The sequence below is a fragment of the Vombatus ursinus genome, unplaced genomic scaffold (assembly GCF_900497805.2).
Source record: "Vombatus ursinus unplaced genomic scaffold, bare-nosed wombat genome assembly UNPS02007855.1, whole genome shotgun sequence".
In the NCBI taxonomy this organism is placed as follows: Eukaryota; Metazoa; Chordata; class Mammalia; order Diprotodontia; family Vombatidae; genus Vombatus; species Vombatus ursinus.
Window position 1 is genome coordinate 276,578 of NW_020947633.1, and position 19,971 is coordinate 296,548.

The window sequence follows — 19,971 nt, forward strand, 5'->3', positions numbered from 1 at the left end:
TGATTGTGTCCATTATTCCCTCTTTGAACCAGTACTGATGAGAGTAAGGTTCAAGTGATGCCCATAGTCCACCTTCCCATCTTTTCCTCCACTATAATAGGTTTTTCTTGCCTCTTCATGTGAGATAATTTATCCCATTCTACCTCTCCATTCCTTTTGTACCCTTTGTGCTCCTCTTTCTCATCCTTTAATTTTTAAAATATCATTCCCTCAAATTCACCTTATACTCCTATTCTCTATGTAGATTCCCTTTTTCTGTATTGTTAGTGATACAATTTTTAAGAGTTACAAGTATCATCTTCCCATGTTGGGATGTAAACAATTTAGCTCTATTAAATCCATTATGTTTTCTTTACCCTTTTTACTTGTTTATACTTATGTTTTGGAGGTCAAATTTTTGGTTTAGTTCTGGTCTTCTCCTTATGAAGACTTGAAATCCTTCTATTTCATTGAATGACCATTTTTCCCTTGATGTATTATACTTAATATTGCCAGGTAAGTGATTCTTGGCTGTAGTCCTGGCTCCTTTGCCCTCCAGAATATCATGTTCCATGACCTCTGATCCTTTGATGCTGCAGTTGCCAGGTCCCGCATGATGCTGATAGTGATTCCCCAATATTTGGATTGTTTCTTTCTAGCCACTTATAGTATTTTTTCCTTGATCTGATAGTTCTGAAATTTGGCTATATTATTACTTGGAGTTTTTATATTGGGATCTCTTTTTTAAGGTGATCAGTGGATTCTTTCAATGCCTATTTTGCCCTCTGGTTCCAGGACATCAGGGCTTTTCTTGAAAGATGCTGTCCAGGTGTTCTTTTTGATTATGGCTTTCAGGTATTCCAATGATTCTGCTATTGTATCTCCTGGCTAGGTCAATTGTTTTTTTTTCCTATGAGGTATTTTGCATTTTCTTCCATTTTTTCATTGTTTTGAATTTGTTTGATTGATTCATGATGTCTTGTAGAGTCAGTCATTGGCTTCCACTTGCTCAATTCTAACTTTTAAGGTATTTTTTCCTTGAATAACTTTTGTATTTTCTTTCCCATTTGACCAATTCTTTAAGGAGTTTTTTTTAGTGGATTTTTTAAATTTCCTTTTCTATTTGGCCAATTCTATTTTAAAGAAGTTTTCCAGGCTGTTGACTCTTTTTTCTTAATTCTCTTGCATCACTCTCATTTCTTTTCACCATTTTTCTTCTATATCTCTTATATGATTTGTAAGCTCCTTTTTAGGCTCTTCCATGAGATCTTTATGGGCTTGATGCTACTTCCAATTTTTCTTTGAGATTTCTCCCATAGGTGTTTTGACATTGTTGTCCCTTCTGAGTTTGTGTCTTGGTCTTCCCTGTTACCATAATAACTTTCTACGGTCAGATTCTTTTTTTGTTGTTTTCTACTCACTTCCCCTCACACACACTTTTGGCCTTTTTCCTTTCTTTTAAATTTGATCACTCCTTCCAGGATGTAAGGGGCACTGCCTCTGGCTTTTTTGTTCTAGTAGCTGCAGGACCTGGCTGTTTACCTGGTGCTGCACTCATGTTGCCCTGAAACCCACAAGGGACTCTTGCGTCTGGTGCTGTACTGTGGGAGGTGGGGTAGGAGTTGTCTGGCACTGCTGGAGGCCATAGGGGTCCGGTACTTCATGTAGTACTGAGCTGAGGTCCTAGTGGTGGTATCTGGTGTGTGTTGAGGGGTGTTTCTGTGTTTCCCAGTGGATACACTAAAGCACTTGTGATCAGGCCTCCGGAGGCTGCCTCTTTTTCAATGGCTATGCTGAAGTACAAAGGCCTGGCCACTGAAGGCTGTTTGCCTAGAGCTATGCTGTTGCATAGAGGGCTGGTGCTGGTTCATTTTTTTTAAATCCTAAGTAAATATAAAAAAAAGAAAAAAATAAATGAAGTCTCTTGAGAACTTAGAGAATTTCTTGAACAACTCACCTCTATGGTAGTAATTTTTTTAATCCTATTGGATTTCAAATGGCATTTTGGTGTTGTCAGTGTTAAGGTGCTCAAGGGTCTAAATCCCAAAGGCTACAAAACCAAACATAAATATTTCCTCACTGTGCAAACATAGTTCCTTGGAGTCTAAAGTTGTCATCTTTTTGTATCAATAGGTACCACTGCTGTTCTTGGTTTTGCTGTAAAAACATTTAGTTCTGATTTTTTTTATTTGTAGTTCAGTTCAAGGGGGCCTATCTATTCTTCTTGATATGTCAGACTTTATATTGATTTCAGCTTTGCATACTATTTTAGTCTCCCCCTGCCCCTATCTTAATGTGTAAGATTCATTCCTGATTTAGATCATCATGTATCTAGTCCCTTGTAGGGCCATATAAAATCAAAGATTTGCAAGTGAAGTGTATGCTTGAAACATTATTACAGCATGTTAGTAAGTAAATAATGATCTACCTTAGGTCATATTATACATCATGAAACATCACCACAAACAGTAAGTACATGATGGAACACGGTTAGATGAGAACTCCTTAGGTTAAGTTCTCCATGCATGTATAGGTATATTTGTTTCCTGTATTACTTTTCCCCTGCTTCTCAGACTGAGGCTTTAGCTGGGGGAATTTCACTGATATATTTGTTGGTTGATGGAGTGGAAAGAGAATTGGATTTGAAGTCAGGAGAGCTGGGCTTGAACCTCATATTTGAGTCTTACTGGCTCTGCCTCTGATTGTGGGTAAGTGACTGCACCTCCATGATCCTCAGTTACCTCATCTACAAAATGAGAATAGCAATATTTTCCACTGAAATTGTGGGAGAAAAGTCATTTATGAAATTTAAACTGTGGTGATGAGTTTTTAGAATTCTTGTTATCTGCTCATTATGATAATGTTACCAATATAAATGAGACTTAAGGTTTTCAAATGTGAGTTGGTACTTTCCATTCAAGATATATTTTTCTCTGCTTACTATGCACGGAGCCTTGTCCTAAGCATTGGGGATAGAAAGGGAAAATACAAGCAAAACAGTCCCTAAACTCAGGGAGCTTCCATTCCATTGGAGAGAAAGGGATAAGACATTTACTCAAATAAGTAAATAGAAGATAAGTTGAGAAGGGACAGACTTTTGGAAACTAGGCTTCCCATAAGTGGTGACCCACTATCTGAGCCACAAAGGAAGACTGAGGTTCTAAGAAGCAGAGATGATGTAGGCCATTTGGAGCATGGAGGATGGCCTGTGCAGAGGGCCAGAGATGTGGGTAGAATTCTGAATCTGGGGAATGAGCAGTAGGCCAGCTGGGCTGGAATATAAAGTACATGTCTAAGAGCAAAGTGAAATAAATCTGAAGAGATAGGCTGGACTCAAATGGTGTAAGACTCTAAATATCAAGGGGAAAAATTATTATTTTTTACTCAAGGCAATAAAGGATCCATTCAAGGCTTGAGAAAGCAAGTAACTTGATTAGCCAAGTGCTTTAGGAAGACCATTTTTGTAGGTTTTTAGAGGTAGTTTAGAGGAAAGAGAGACTGAACTTCTACTGAAGAGGCTTTTGCAATAATCCAAGTGAGAGGAGACGCAAACCTGAGTTAGAGCAATGGCTATTTAAGAGGACATGAGAGGATATGAGATACATGTTGTAGATGAAGAAGTGGCAAGACTTGTCAGCTGACTGGTTAGGAAATGGAAGATGGAGAGAAGAATAGAGATAGATTTCAGGATCACAAACTAGGCTTCTTGGAAGGATGACGAGACCCTCAACAGAAACAAGAAATTATCTAGATAAGTTGTTTTAGGTTGAAGGTTGGTGATAAGATGATTCCTCTGCTGAACTTGTTGAACTTCACATGCATTTGAGACAACTAGCTACAAATGTCTAACTATTGGTGATGTGTGGATTGGAGTTGAGGGCTGGATGTACTGATTTAGGATTCATTTGGATGGAGATGTTAGTAGTAGTGGAAGCTAATGAGTTCATTGAGAAGGTATAGAAGAAGAGGAGAGAGTCTAGGACAGAACCTGAGGGAACATTTATGATTCAGAGACAGCACAGGGATAATAGTCTGCCAAAGGAGGCTGAGAAGGAAAGGTCAGACAGGTAGGAGGAATACCAGGAGGGCCAGTGTCATGAAAATTCATGAGGGAAAAGTATCCAATAAGAGTAGGTGGTCCATGCTGTAACATGCAGCAAAGAGGCCAAGAATCAATCAATCAACAAGTATTTCATAAGTACCTACTGTTTTTAGCCACTTTCCTTGGTGCTAATGATAGAAATACAAAGTCTGTAACAATCCTTTCCACCTATAAATTTAAATGAAGATTACAAAAACATCATAATTTGGACATTATTGGTAACTTTTCAGAGGATAGTTGTGGTGGAGTGACACAGTGAGAAACCAGATTAAAATTCTTTAACAACTGAGTGGCGGGGGGACAGAAGTGGACCCAACAAAGGTAGATTTTTCCCCCCTGTGAGCTGATAGGGAAAGAGCAGAGATGTAGCATGATAACTTCAAAGACTGTCAGGGTCAGAAATAGGTTTTAAAGGATTGGATTGATCTGAGCACATTTATAGGAAGAAAGGAAAAAGCCTATAGATAAAAAGATTGAAGATTATAGGGTAGTTTTTCAATGGGGGAAGCTGAAGGTTGAAATAAGAAGGATAGGAGCAATGGGACAAGTAGAGGAATTGGTCCTGGAGAAAAGGACTCTCTGTTTTTCAGAGATTGTTGCAGAGACAATAGGGGATGATATTGAGTAATATTGAATTGTAGAAGAGGAAAGAAAAGGGGTCTCAGAGAGGAAGGTTTCCTTTGTCACAAAAGGAAGTTGCAAAGTCCTTTCTTGAGAGGAAAATGGGAAGTAAAAGGTGTTGAAAAATTGCCTGATCACTCTACAAATTTTTACTAAGTTAAGGCATTCTCTCTTCTTGTGGTCACAAAGAAAAAGTTGAACCATAGAGCTATAAATGTGTGTTATAGACAGTCTTCTCTGAGATAAACAGTATCTCAATATTTTGTATCATTTTTACTGGACTGAGAAGAGAAGAAAAATGAGTTTACAGTTGGGAGTAATAAAAAACATTTCAGGAAAAAGTAACATTTAAGACAATTTCTTGCACTTGGAACTTAGCAAAGATGAACAAATGTAAACATTTCAAGGTAGTTTGGTCTTTAAAAGAAATGTCACATTTATCCATACATATACATATGTGTGTGTGTGTAGATTTGAAGGTCTACTTCCTTTATTCTTTTCTGCCTTTTGAAAATGGTTTATTCTTGTTCCCTTCATGCACTCATGTCTGTCACCATGTCCATCACTACTTCTCTTGCTACTCACAGAGGAAACCTCCCTCGTAAGAGATCTGTATAATCAAAGAAACTAAATCAACAGATTCACCATGTCTGAGAATCCATACCTCATTCTGTGCCTCTGGCCCATCACTTTTCTGCCAAGAAGCAGTAGATAATATTTCCTCATCAGTGTTATGACATAATTTGTCGCTCATGTCTTCCAACTTCTGAGATCTTTCAAAGTGGTTTCCCCTCTCATATTTATTGTGATTTTCATATAAATTGTTGTTCTAGTTCTACTGAGTTCACTCTGCATCAGTTTATTAAAGTGTTTCCATATTACTCCAAAGCAATGTTTTTCATCACTTCTTATGGCACATAAAATTGCCACTACTTTCCTATACCACAATTTACTCACATATTCTGCAATTGAAGGATGCAATAAGTAAACAGGATATAATTACAGCAGATTGAGCAAGTGTTTTCCATTTTTACTCCAAGAAATAGCAGTATATCCATGGGAAATTTTCCATAGTATTTCAGGCTAGCAATATCTAGCTTAATGATTCCTCTTTGCAGAAATGCTAAGTTTTAGGAGCAAAATACAATGAGAAGACTCTGAATTGAGATTTTCCATTCCTCTTCTCTTGTGATTTTAGAAAATAAAGGTGCTCTTGGAAACCAGGACTTTCCTCATTGTCAATTACCATGAGGTGGATAAAATCTTCAGATGGAGAAAGTGGTCCTGTGAGAGGTGAAGGGACATAGAGCAGACTCTATTTCTTTGGAGGGGGCTTACAATGATGGTTAGTTGACAGAACATCATTTACACATTTGGATATAGTCTCTGTATATAGTTAAGAAAGGTTTCAATGATGTGACTAAACAATCCTCTTCACTCTGATAGCCTTTTTCAAATTCTTACAATGGTAAAATCGGCAAATCATATAGTAAGTTTGGCCCAGGGCAAAAATTTGGAGGCAAAAAGTATATTCATCTCTCCTTTTCTTATGGGCACATTGCCATGATGAATAGGAGCAAAGTAGGATAGCATGATAGTAGGATGGGCATGTAGGAGGTGGCCAGTGAATGTTTCCTGAATACATCAATGGACATATCCAAATCTTAGTCCTGCATTCTATTTTAATCTCCTTTTCTTCTGTCTAACAGGTTCTCTTTCCAGGGCAGATGTCTAGCAATAACTGCACTGCTGTGACTGAATTCATTATTTTGGGGTTAACAGATGATCCAACCCTTCGTGTCATCCTCTTTGTGGTATTTCTGGGTGTCTACGCTGTCACCTTAATTGGTAACCTGAGCATAATCACATTGATCAGAAAGAGCTCCCAACTTCACACCCCAATGTACCATTTCCTCAGCCACTTGGCATTTGTGGACATTGGATATTCCTCATCTGTCACACCTGTTATGCTCAAGAACTTCCTTGTGGACAAAACCATAGTGCCTACTGGAGGCTGTGTGGCCCAGCTGTTCTTTGGAGGCATCTTTGGGACCACTGAGTGCTTCCTGCTGGCTGTGATGGCCTATGATCGGTATATGGCCATCTGTAACCCTCTATTCTACTCCACCAACATGTCTACTAGGGTCTCCACTGTGTTACTCATCACATCCTACCTGGGTGGTTCTGTGAATGCTTGGGTCTTCATTGGTTGCTTATTGAATCTGTCCTTCTGTGGACCCAATAAGATCAATCACTTTTTCTGTGATTATTCACCACTTTTGAAACTTTCCTACTCCCAAAATGATCTTGCTGAAATTCTTCCTGCTGCCTCTGCTGGGTCAATAATTATGATTACAATGTTAATTATCCTAATCTCTTATGTATGCATCCTCTTCTCTGTCCTGAAGATAAGGTCCACTGAGGGGAGATCCAAAGCTTTCTCAACTTGCACCTCCCACCTCACAGCAGTCACTCTCTTCTATGGCACCCTTACCTTCATATATGTGATACCTAAGTCCAGTTACTCAACAGATGAGAATAAAGTGGTGTCTGTTTTCTACATTGTAATCATCCCTATGTTGAACCCCTTGATCTACAGTCTAAGGAACAACGAAGTAAAAGGGGTCCTGCGAAAACTTTTGAGTAGGAAACATCCTTTTTAATGAATTCAACTCAATACAACAAGTATTTATTAAGTACATACTATGTCCCAGGCATTGTGTTATGTTTCAGGGATATGAGGAAAAGATGAAACATTCCATTCCTTTAAGGATCTAATATTCTACTGACATAATGTTGTACCAACAATTAGGCTTTAGAAAAAATATATTTTCATTTTGATGGGTTAAATTTGTGAATTTAAATGTTGATTGCAAAAGTCTGAAAATGCATGCAGTGTTCCACAAACAAAGATCTCTGACCTCTGCAAAGGTGTATGGAAAAGTATCTGATTGATCTTCTTGGGTCCATGATTTTTTTTTTAATCTTGCCGCACTCATTTTCTATTGATTTGTGGGAGTTGTTCTTTCAATTTCCATTATTATGTTCATTATGAGTGTTGCGTTCTTGGCTCTACTGTCATGATTCTTTAACAGATTATGTGAATCTTTTCTATGTTCTTGTATTAATCATATTTGTTGTTTCTTATGGCACAGTCATATTCTGTTATGTTCATGTGCCACAATCTGTTCAGCTATTCCTCAGTCACTGGTCATCTGCTTTGTTTCTACTTACTTGCTACCACAAAAGTGGTGGTGTAAATGTTTTTGTGCATGTGTAAACTTTCCTTTTATCAATGACAACCTTTCGTCATGACACACCTGAAAAAATGTATTATTTTTCCTCTGGGATAGCTCTTTGTGAGATGTGAAGAGGGAGAGATAATAGAAGAAATTTAGGTCATGAAAAAACAAAATAAATCAATAAAGAATCATTTAAAAAATAAAAATTTCCTCAACCTGACCCCTTTTGACCTGTTCAGTCTTGCACTGTATTCCGTCCATGCAGTGTCCAATCTAGCTACAGTGGACTATCTACTTTCCCCACACCTGACACTCCTGTCTTCTGTGTCTTTACGCTGGCTGTCTCACAGGCCTGAGATGCTTTGCTCCCCCACCTCTGCCACTTAGTTTTATGGAATTTCCTCAAAATAACTCAAATCCCACTTTGTACAAAAAGTCTTTCTGGGCCTGTCAAGATAATAGGAACTACCTCTCTAAGATGACCTTCCATCTACTCTGCCTATAATTTGTATGAGTAGCTGGCTACTTACGTGCTGTCTCTCCCAATAGAATGTGAGCTCCTGGAAGGCTGGTGCTTTTGCTTACCAATTTATGGCATAGAGTCTGGTATATAATAAGCCCTGAAAATCCTTGTTGACTGACCACCATCTCAGCTCTCCTCCTCTAGATGCCCTCCCTATTCTCAGTATTTTCTTTTGGTGAGGCAATTGGGTTTAAGTGACTTCTCCAGAGTCACACACTGCTAATGAGTGTTATGTGTATGAGGCTGAGTTTGAACTCAGGTCCTCTTGACTCCAGGGCCAGTGCTCTATCCACTGCACCACCTGGCTGCTCCAATATTTTCTTAAAATAAGGAGACCAGAGCTGAAAACAGTATTTCATATCTGGTCTTGTCGAGGCAGAAATCAGTGAAATTATCAGCTTCCTAATTTTGGATTCCTGCTTCTCTTAATTCAGTCTAAATTTCTACTAGTGTTTCTGGTTGATATGATGCACTACTCAAAAATGATTACTTTTCCCACTTGCTTTGTAATCTTTATCTTTTTCAAGCACTAGTTCAACATTTAACTTTAATTATAATTCTGTGTCATTTATTTTGTGGTATAGTTCTACCTTTTACCCAACCTGATATCATTTGGTAAATAATCACATTGTAGTATAAACTGATCATAATCAATTGCATAGAATAATTTACCATCAGACAATACTAGTCCTTCTTTCTCTCTTTTTTTCATAAATTCCCATTATACTATTGTATGGTTCACATAGGCTCTTAAGGTACTCATCCAATTCTCACACACAAACTAATAAGTCAGGGCCCATAGAGCAAGTCTGTCTATATTTTCCTTCAGGATTCTATGGGATGACCTTAAGGAATTGTGCTTTTTTTCTAATACTATCAGCTTGAGCCCCTGTCCCCATTTCAATGTGTTTTCCCAATATTAATCTGTAGTACCAATTAATATGTCCCCAAAATCATCATTTGATGTGATATCTGGTTTTCCAATGTCATTTAACCAATCATCATCAATTAGCTTTATAAAGATATATTTACTAAGAAGATATAGCACAACCATAAGTTTGAAGCACATGCCAATGGACCATCACTATAGTGTTGCCTATATCACCCCGTCCCTGGAAGAATAGGTTCAAACTTAAAGAAGTTACCACAGAGCTATGGCTGCACCAATTCACTTCCAAATGTAGTATAGTTAATGCATAGTCTCTTCTTTGTTTATAGTATCTGAGCTCCTAACTGTGAAATCAAGGGTTTTAATTTATACTTAGTGCTCCACTGGTGGTCTGGAACTGGTTGCCCATGGACTCAAGTACAAACTGACACATCCAAACTTACAGAATTTTGCTCTTCTAACCTTTTGACACTCACATGGTCTCAACTTTCTATAATAGTTCTCCGTCTAACAAGTGAGAATAGAAACAACAAATGCAGAAGCAACCAGAAGGCCATGTGTGCATGGATTAATGCCAACTTGAGTGGAGAGATGAGGCCACTGACTCTATTTGGAATGTTAGAATTTTCCTGACTGGGGACTTGGAGAAATACTGAATGAAGTTATAATATTCTTATCTAATACACTTTCTGAAGCTAAAAAGGAAGAAACTACACAGTCCTTTGGAGACAAAAAAGTGATATAATTGGCTTAGAATGACTTAATTTTTGTTACAGATGTTACCTGAGGTTGGTGACTGGAGCTTTAGGAGAATAACCTGACATGCTTTTCAGGAATAAGGACAGTATTGTTTTGATTATCAGTCCAGATCAGGTTAGTGAGGAGGTGGAGTGGGATATATTGGAGATATATGTTGTGAAAGTACTCCTGAGACTAACATGTCTGTTTTCCAAGAGTTACCTTACTGTATAAATGTAGGGGACATAGATTAAGGCTGTTTGCTGAAAGGTGTTCACTGAACCTACAGTGAGCCAAATGTCTCCCTCACTCCCAGACACCTTTGCTGGTGTGTGCTCACTGATCTTGCTGAGCAGTACACCTCAAACCAGTTTAAATCAGCCTTGAGGTCAACTGATGCTGCAAAACATCTTTCTTTTGTGTCCCATCAGTTCCTGGAAAGGATTGTCCATTCTCCAACCCTTCATGGTTTTCAAGCATAATTTGCCTCTGCTCCTCCTGTGCTGGGGGTTCTTTTGTAATTTGGATTTAGGGTGCTGACATGCATGTCTTCTTTTCCTTTTAGTGAATAATTTTGTTCTGACTCAACCAGAACTCCCCTACATTTGAGGGGTGGGTTTTGCATATTAACAATATGGTGGCAAGGTGGCTCTTGAAGACATGTCCAGACAGCAGTTGGGGCATAACTGGAGTTGACTTGGCCTGATATAGTGAAACAACTGAGGCACTTATTATTTTATACTGAGGTAGAAACTTCTTAAGTAGGAGAGATAGTAATAGTGAGTAGGGTTTATTGTAATCACTTGAATGTTGAGTTCAGAGCTTTCTTTGAAAACTTTTGTAACCACAAATGTTGTAAACTGAAAGTTTAACAATTTTTTTGTCTTTATAACTTCTGAAAAAATCTTGAATGGGCTATGTTCTTATCCCTGAACTCAAACCATAACAAGTATAAAACAATACAAGATTCTTCCCAGGTCACCTTTAAAATAATTATTATCACCTGCTGACCAAGAGATAACAGTTACATCCCATGGTCACTAAACATATTTCATCCTTAGACTAATTTTGAAAAAAATGCTCATTGTAAGTCTTCTGTCCAACTAACTGTAACATGTTTCTAAATCCACAAAGTTGAATGTATGCCAAGGCTGAGTCTCCACTGTTGGCCAATGTTGAATTCAAACAGACTCTTCACAATCTTGGTTATGCATTCCCTGGCCCATTATCACTCCTAAGCCTTGGAGGCCTGTTGTGCAACAAAATGTTGATGACAAATAATTTAATGAGAAAATATTTTCTCTGTTTAGAGAAGAATAATTCAGGTTCAAATTGCATTGCAAGTAAAGTTTTGTCCTATGGCAAAGACTAGTCCTTGTATTAACATGTCTATAGCAGGCAAAAGAGTAGCAATGTATGAATAAACAAGGGATAAAGAGCATTATGGGATATAAAATGGATAGTTATTACATAAAATTAAAAAGATTTTGCACAAACAAAATCAATGAAGCCAAGATTAGAAGGAAAGCAGAAAACTGAGGGAAAATTTTGCAGCAAGTTTTTCTGATAAAGGCCTCGTTTTTCTTTTTTTTCTCTTTTTTTATTAATTTATTTTGATTTATCAATAATCACTTCCATATGCTTTTGAGTTTAAAATTTTTCTCCCCCTTCTTCCCCACCACCCTCCACAATACAGCACACAATCTGATATAGGCTATACATTTACATTCATATTAAACATATTTTCACATTAGTGATGTTGTAAGTAAAAATCAAAACCAATAGGAGGAACCATCAGAAAGAGGAAACAAAACTCAACAGAAGAGAAAAAAAATAGCAATTCGACTTCCATAGTTCTTTCTTTGGCTGTGGATAGCATTTTCCATCACAAGGCCTCTGGAGGTGTCTTAGATCCTTGTATTGCCAGGAAGGGTTGAGTTTATCATTATTAGTCATCACACAACATGGTTGTTATTGTGTACAATGTTCTCTTGCTTCTGCTCACTTCACTCAGCATCAGACCATACAAGTCTTTCCAAGGACCTCATTTTTCAATAGCTATGTGACCTTGGGCAAGTCACTTAACCCTGATTACCTTGCAAAAAATGAAAAAAAAATTGTAAAAAAACCACAATTGATTAGAGAAATTAAATTAAATTAAAACAACTCTGAAGTGCCACCTCACAGCCATCAGATTGAATATTATAAAAGAAAAAAAATGATGAGTGTTTAAAGGGATGTGAGAAAATTGGGACACTAATGTACTATTGGTAGAATTGTGAAGTTATTCAACATTTATGGATAGCAATGTTAAGCTAAGTCCAAAGGCTATCAAACTGTGCATACCTTTTGAATTAGAAATACAACTACTAGATCTGTACTCCAAAGAGATTAAAGAAAAAGAAATATATATATATATATTTGTATGAAAATATTTATAGCAGCTTTGCTTGTGGTGAGCAAGAATTGTAAATTCAAGGGATGACCATCAATTGGGAATAGCTGAATAAATTGTGGTATATGATTGTGATGGAATACTATTGTGCTCTATGAAATGAGGAGCAGGATGCTTGTAGAAAAACCTAGGAAGACTTTAATGAACTCATGCAAAGTAAAGTAAGCAGAACCAGGAGACCATTGCACACCATAATGGCAATATTGAACAATGACCAACTGTGAATGACTTTGCTATTTTCAGCAATACAATGATGCTAGACAATTCTGAAGAACTTATGATGAAAAATGCTATTCACCTCCAGAGAAAGAACTGATGGAATCTGAATGCAGATTAAAGCATAGTTTTTTACTTTCTTTCTCATTCTCGGTTTTTTTGGTGTGCATTTTCTTTTGCACCATTGCTAATTTGTAAATGATTTGCATGGCTACATATATATTACCTATAACAAATTACTTGCCTTCTCAATCAGGGGAAAGGGAAAGATGGGAGAGAGAAAATGTGGAATTCAAAATTAAAATAAATTTTTAAAATTATTAACATGAAATCAAGAATAAATAGATTAGAAAAAATAAAAATTAGTTGTAATTTATGTAATTCTTTTACAATGAATGAGACAGTAGGGAAATATTACTAATGACTCAATAAGCCTATCTAATTTTAAATTAGGTTATTTCAATGTGAAGGTGAGCATAGATGAGAAGAGTGAAAAACATATTGGGAAACATGGCTCAAGAGTAAGAAATGAAAGAGTACAAAGGCTTATGATATAATTGTGAAGTTCATAGAACATGTGTCATGTAACAGAAAAAATACTACATCTGGAGTAGCACCTTTGGATCTGAGCAAGCCACTGAATGGCAATCTAAGCTTCAGATACAGTGCATCAACCAATTGAACAAGAAGAAAAGCCCCTAGAAAGCTCTAGCCCTAAGAATCCACCTTATTTTCTCTGAAAATTTGCAGATTTACTCACATGTCCTAGACTTTACCAACCTTTATATTTTTCTACTATCTGCTTAGGTTCTTGTCTATGGTTTTGGATATTCCAAGAACTCATAATTTGTCTGGCTCAAGGGTCCCTACATACTGGATTCTCCATCTTGATTTCCTCCTTAGCTTGATCCTCCCTCCAAAAAATTCACTCAAATAAAATTATATTTAATATACTGAAAGTAAAATACAAATATATCACTGAGGTCTAAAGCAGTTGAATACACATGCTCCAACTGGTGCTTTGGTGTTCTGTAACTGAATAAACTAACACATCTGAAATTTTTTATGAGGAAGTTCTTTCAAAAGTCTCTGTTTCAAAGACAGAAAGGATAAGACCATATCATCTTACCAAGCTTCAGAACTTCTTTTCCCTTTCATGACCAGGAATGAATGATCCTTATCTCCTGGCCCTCAGCTGACTCACAGCATATGTCAATTGTCCTACGGAAAATTTATGTGTCATATATCATACATGCTCTTATATTCCAGGGAAATGATATCAGGAGCCTTGAAATATTGTCTATACTGCTTTCACACATGGATGATTGCCCTTACTGTGAGTAGTAACTCTATTCCAGGATCTGTAATTTCTACTAAACTAAATTTCATAGATTGTATTTTCAGTCTCAGTTGTATATATGTGTAATTAGTATGGTTGGGGCCTGACTCAAACTGAATCAGGTGAGGTGATGAGGACCAGTTTTCATACTTGGTCAACATTATCAAAATCACAATTGCCATATTTTAATCCTAAAACATTTTTTGAGAGCTTCCATAGTGGATCATACTATGTTGCTATCCAATCTTGTTTTCAATTTTTTAAAAATCCTAGATAAACACAGACGAAGAAAAATAAATGAAGGCCTTTGAGAATTTAGAAAACTCAGACAACTCATCTGCATGTTTGTAATTTTCTCAATCCCAGTGGATTTCAAATGGCATTTTAATAATGTAGGCTACATTTGGAGTTAAGGTGCTCAAGGGCTTACATACCAAATGCTACTAGACTCAACATTAATATGGAGCTGCCATGCAAAGATAATTATTTGGAATCTCAAGTTATCACCTTCTTACATCAATAGGTACCACTGCTGTTCTTGGTTTGGCCATAACAACACTAAGATATAATTTTTGATTTGTATCTCATTTCAAAGGAGCCTATCTATTCTGATTTCAATTTTATATGGGACTTTAAAGTATCTCTCTGTTTCTCCGTCTCTCACTCTGTGTCTGTGTCTGTCTGTGTCACTCTTTAAGATTGACTCCTGATTTAAGTCTTCATGTTTCTGGTCCCTTGTAGTACCATATAAAGTCAAAGATTTGGAGGTAAGGTATATGCATGGAGCATTATTACAGCAAATTAATAAATAAAATTCTAAACTCCCACAGCTCATATTGTGTATCCTGAAACATCACTAAAAACAGTAAGTACCTGATAGAATATGATAAGAACACCTTCAGTAAAGATATCTGTGTATACATCAGTACATTTGTTTCAAGTATTACTTTTCCCCCACTTCTCAAATTGAGGCTTTGATAGGAGTAATTTCAGTGACATATTTGTTGATTGATATAGTGGAAAGAGAATTAAAATTGAAGTCAAGAGAGATGTCTGGGTCTTACTAGCTATGACTGTGATAACAGATAAATGACTGAACCTCAGTGAGCTTCATTTATCTCATAGATGAGATAAAAATATTTTTCTCCAAAAATTGTGAGAGGAAAGTAATATATGAAATTTAAATTGTGGCATTTAGTTCTTACAATTCCTGTAACCTGATTATTATGATTGTGTTACCAGTATAAATGAGACTTGAGGTTTTCAAAAATAAAATGTTGCCTTTCATTCAATTAATATTTTGATATGCCCACTGTGCACAGGGCCCCGTCCTAGTTACTGGGGATACAAAAAATGCAAAAGTCCTTAAACTCAGAGAGCTTACATTCTATTGGATACAAAGGGATAAAATATTTTCACAGACAAGTAAGTGCAAATGAGGAGGGACAGAACTTTAGAAACTAAGTTTCCTGTCAGAGGCGACCCAATAGCTGAGACATGAAGGAAGCTTGAGATTCTAAGCAAAGATGTGGTAGGACATTTCAAACATGGAGGATGTCCTGTCTAAAGGTACCTTGATAGGGATAGAATTCTGAATCTGGGGAAGAAGCAGTAGACCAGTTGTGCTGGAATATAGAGTACATGTCTGAGAGCAAAGTGAAATAAATCTGAAGAGGGAGGTTAGATTCAGATTATGCAGGACTCTAAATATCAAGTTGAAGAAGTTATTTTGTCCTCAGGGCAATAAAAGATCTGTTCAAGGCTTGAGCAAACAAGTGACATGGTCAACCATGTGCTTTAGGAAGACCATTTTTGTAGGTTTTTAGAGGACAATTTAGAGGAAGGAGAAGCTGGACTTCTAACTAGGGGGCTTCAGAGGGAGTACAAACCTGAGTTAGGGTGGTGGCTGTGAGTGTACCTAAGAAGAGATGTGATATATGTGGTTGATATCGAAGTGGCAAGATTTGACAACTGACAAATTGGGATGGAAAGATATAGAGAAGAGTAGAGATTAATTTCAGGATCTAAAGGTCAAGAATATGAAATGAACTAATGAAAAAACGTAAAGGAAGGAAGTTTCACAACATCAGATATTAAACTATAGTACAAGGCAGTAATTATCAAAACTATCTGGTAGAGGCTATGAATAGAAAAGTAGGTCACTGGAATAGAGTAGACATAGAATTTACATCAGCAAATAACTATATTAGCCTTCTGTTTGACAAATGTAAGGACTTAAGAATTGAGAATAAGAATTAATTACATTGTAAAACTTGTTAGGAAAACTGGAAAACAGTCTGGTAGAAATTGGGAATACACCAATATCTTACACAATTTACCAAGATAAGAAGTGTTATAATGACATTCTTTCTGAGTATCTTGATATTTTATACTCTTTCTTACTGTAATTAGAAGAGAAGAAAAATGAGTTCAGAGTTGAGAGTAATAAGAACATTCCAGGAAAGAGTAATATTTAAGATAATTTCTTTTATTTGGAACTTGCAAAGCATCAAGAAATGCAAACATTTCAAGGTAGTTCAGTTTTTAAAGGAAAAATTATACATATGTATATGTATGTATGTGTATATATATGGATGTGTATGTATATATATATGTATATATATAATTCCAGTTGTACCTCCCTTGTGTCTTTTTTTTTCATTTTGGAATGCAAATGTTGTTGTTCCTTCCCTCCCTTGTTTTCTATCACTACTCACTTAGCTACCTCTCCTGACTCAGTAGAAGCCGTCCCTTGTAAGTGATATGTATAGTCAAAGAACACAAATCAACAGACTCCCCATGTCTGAGAATGCAGGTGTCATTCTGTACCTCTAGTCCATCACCTCTCTGCCAAGAAGTGATAGGTATTACTTTCTCATTATTCTTTTCAGGAAGTGATTTGTCACTATTTTGGTCCAAGTTCTCAGGTCTTTGAAAGTAGTTTCCTCTCTCACGATTGTTATAGTCATCACATAAATTGCTCTTCAAGATCTGCTGAGTTCACTCTGCATCAGTTAATAAAAGCATTTCCATATTACTCCAAAGCAGTCATAGCCATCACTTCTTATGGCACCTAAAATTGTCACTAATTTCCTACATTACAGTTTGCTCAGCTATTCTGCAATTGAAGGATGCAACAAATAAACAGAATAGGGTTATAGCAGGGTGAGCAAGTGCTTCCCATTGTTTTACATAGAAACAGCAGAGGTTCCCATGGGAAATTTCCCATAGTCCTTCAGGCTAGCAATATCTAGTCTAATGATAACCTTTTGCAGTAATACCGAGTTGTAGGAGCAAAATACCATGAGAAGACTTAGAATCCAGATTCCCCATTCCTTCTCTTTGTGCTTTTGGGGCACAAGGATCATCTTTGAAACTAGGACTTTCCTCATAGTCAATTAGCATGAGGCAGATAACATCTTCATCTGTGAAAAGTGGTCCTTTGAGACATCAGGAATCACAAAGCAGACTCAGTTTCTTTGCAAGGGGTTAACAATGGTAGTTGGTTGGCTGAACAGCATTTACACATTTGGATATAGTCTGCACATATCATAGAAAGGTTCCTATGTTGGGAATTCAGCTATTTTCTATACCCTTATGGGTTTTTTCACTTGTTAAAATGGAAAAATTGGCAAATTATAGAGTATTGTTAGTTCACAGGAAAAAATTTGGCAGAAACAATTTTATTCATCTCTACTTTGCTTATAGGCACCCTTCCAAGGTGCATTGGAGCAAAGTATTGGAGTAAGATAATAGAAAGAGCATGTAAGAGATGGCCAGTGAACGTTTCCTGAGTACACCAATAGACATATCCAAATCTTAGTCCTCTATTTAATTTTAATCTCCTTTTCTTCTGCTTAATAGGCACCCCTTCCAAGACAGATGTCTGACAATAATTGCACTGCTGTGACAGAATTCATAATTTTAGGGTTAACAGATGATCCAACCCTTCGTGTCATCCTTTTTGTGATATTTGTAGGTGTCTATTCTGTCACCTTACTTGGTAACCTTACCATAATCATATTGATCAGAAATAGCTCCCAACTTCACACTCCAATGTACCTTTTCCTCAGCCACTTGGCTTTTGTGGATATGGGATATTCCTCATCTGTCACACCTGTTATGCTCAAGAACTTCCTTATGGACAAAATCACAATCCCTCTGGAAGGCTGTGTGGCCCAAATGTCTTCTGGAGGCACCTTTGGTACAGCTGAGTGCTTCCTGTTGGCTGTGATGGCCTATGATCGCTATGTGGCCATCTGTAGACCCCTACTCTACTCTACCAACATGTCTACTAGGCTCTGCACTCTTTTGCTCATCATATCCTACCTAGGTGGCTGTGTAAATACTTGGATTGCTACTGGTTGCTTATTGAACCGGTCCTTCTGTGGACCCAATAAGATAAATCACTTTTTCTGTGATTATTCACCACTTTTAAAGCTTTCCTACTCTGAAGATAATTTTTCTGAAATTCTTCCTGCTGCCTGTACTGGGTTAGTGATTGTGATCACAGTGTTAATTATCCTAATATCTTATGTATACATCCTCTTCTCTGTCCTGAAGATAAGGTCCACTGAGGGGAGATCCAAAGCATTCTCAACTTGTACCTCCCACCTCACAGTAGTCACTCTGTTCTATAGGACCATTACATTCATATATGTGATGCCTAAGTCCAGGTATACTACGGATGAGAATAAAGTGGTGTCTGTTTTCTACATTGTAATGATACCCATGTTGAATCCCCTGATCTACAGTCTAAGAAACAATGAAGTAAAAGGGGCCCTGAGAAAATTCATGAGTAAGAAATATCTTTTTTTCATTAATTCAACTCAATAAATATTATTAAGTACATACTATGTCCCGGACACTGTGATAGGTTTAGGGACATAACAACAGAAATGAAAATGTCTTTTTTTCATAAAGATCTAATCTTTTAATATATATAATGGTTAAAATTGAGTGACACAAATTAATGGGTTTTAGAAAAATATATTTTCATTTTGGTGGGTTAAATTTATGAATTTAAAGGTTGATTGCAAAGGTCTGAAAATACATGTGATGTTCTGCAAACATGGACCTCCCACCTCTGCAAAGGAGTATGGATACGTATCTTCTCACTGCTCCTTTGGAACCATGATTGTTTTTTGGAATTTTATAATACTCATTGTCTATTGATTTGTCGGGATTGTTCTTTCCATTTACATTGCTATAGTCACGGTGCTGTGTTCTTGGCTTTTCTATCATTACTCTGTAACAAATCATGTAAATATTTTCTATTTTTCTGTATTAATCATGTTTGTTGGGTTTTTACAACACAATAATTTTCCTTTATGTTGAAGGCATTCTGGAAAGATGGTGGAGTAGGTCAGAAATTTCCAGGCTCTTGAGCTTTTCTCCAGAAACGGACAGAAAATTGCCATGAAATGGATGTAGAGCAGCAAAAGTATAGAAGGGTAAAAGAGCTGTCCTCCTAAAGACAACTTGAGGGGACCTCAGAAAAGACAGGATCTCCAGGCTCTGAGGTTTGGCCTGAGTGAAGCATAGTCACCTCTAGGCTCACTGTGCTCAATCAACTAACAATAGGCCATGGAACAACTAGGTCAGGAAGCAGACTAGGCCTCAGGAAATTTCAGCTGACTAACTTTTACCTCATAGCCTCGGGGACTTTCACCTCATGAACTTTTACCTCATAAACTTTCATCTAAGGAACAGCAAATTGTTGAATATGGGAAGACTTGAAGGACTCCCTTTCTCTGGTTGTTTCCAGATGCTAGGCCTAGGAGTGCTGAACAGAAGTGATCCCAGGCCGTGGCTATAGATGAAAAGGAGTGAGCACATGCTCAGCAAGTGCAGTGCCAGTACCTTAG

The 19,971-nt window shown here is 37.0% G+C and overlaps 2 protein-coding genes across 2 annotated transcripts; both read left to right on the top strand.

Moving 5' to 3' along the window:
- Positions 1 to 3,916: 3,916 nt before the first annotated feature.
- On the top strand, positions 3,917 to 7,365 carry LOC114034057 (olfactory receptor 480-like). The gene is made up of 2 exons (XM_027849673.1): positions 3,917 to 3,933; positions 6,438 to 7,365. The coding sequence occupies exons 1-2, from the start codon at positions 3,917 to 3,919 to the stop codon at positions 7,363 to 7,365; spliced, it is 945 nt and encodes a 314-aa protein (XP_027705474.1).
- Positions 7,366 to 17,986: 10,621 nt separating this feature from the next.
- On the top strand, positions 17,987 to 18,913 carry LOC114034063 (olfactory receptor 508-like; the record flags this gene model as incomplete). Its single annotated transcript, XM_027849679.1, has 1 exon — positions 17,987 to 18,913. A coding segment is annotated over exon 1 (927 nt), but the record flags the coding sequence as incomplete, so codon positions are not given.
- Positions 18,914 to 19,971: the final 1,058 nt, after the last annotated feature.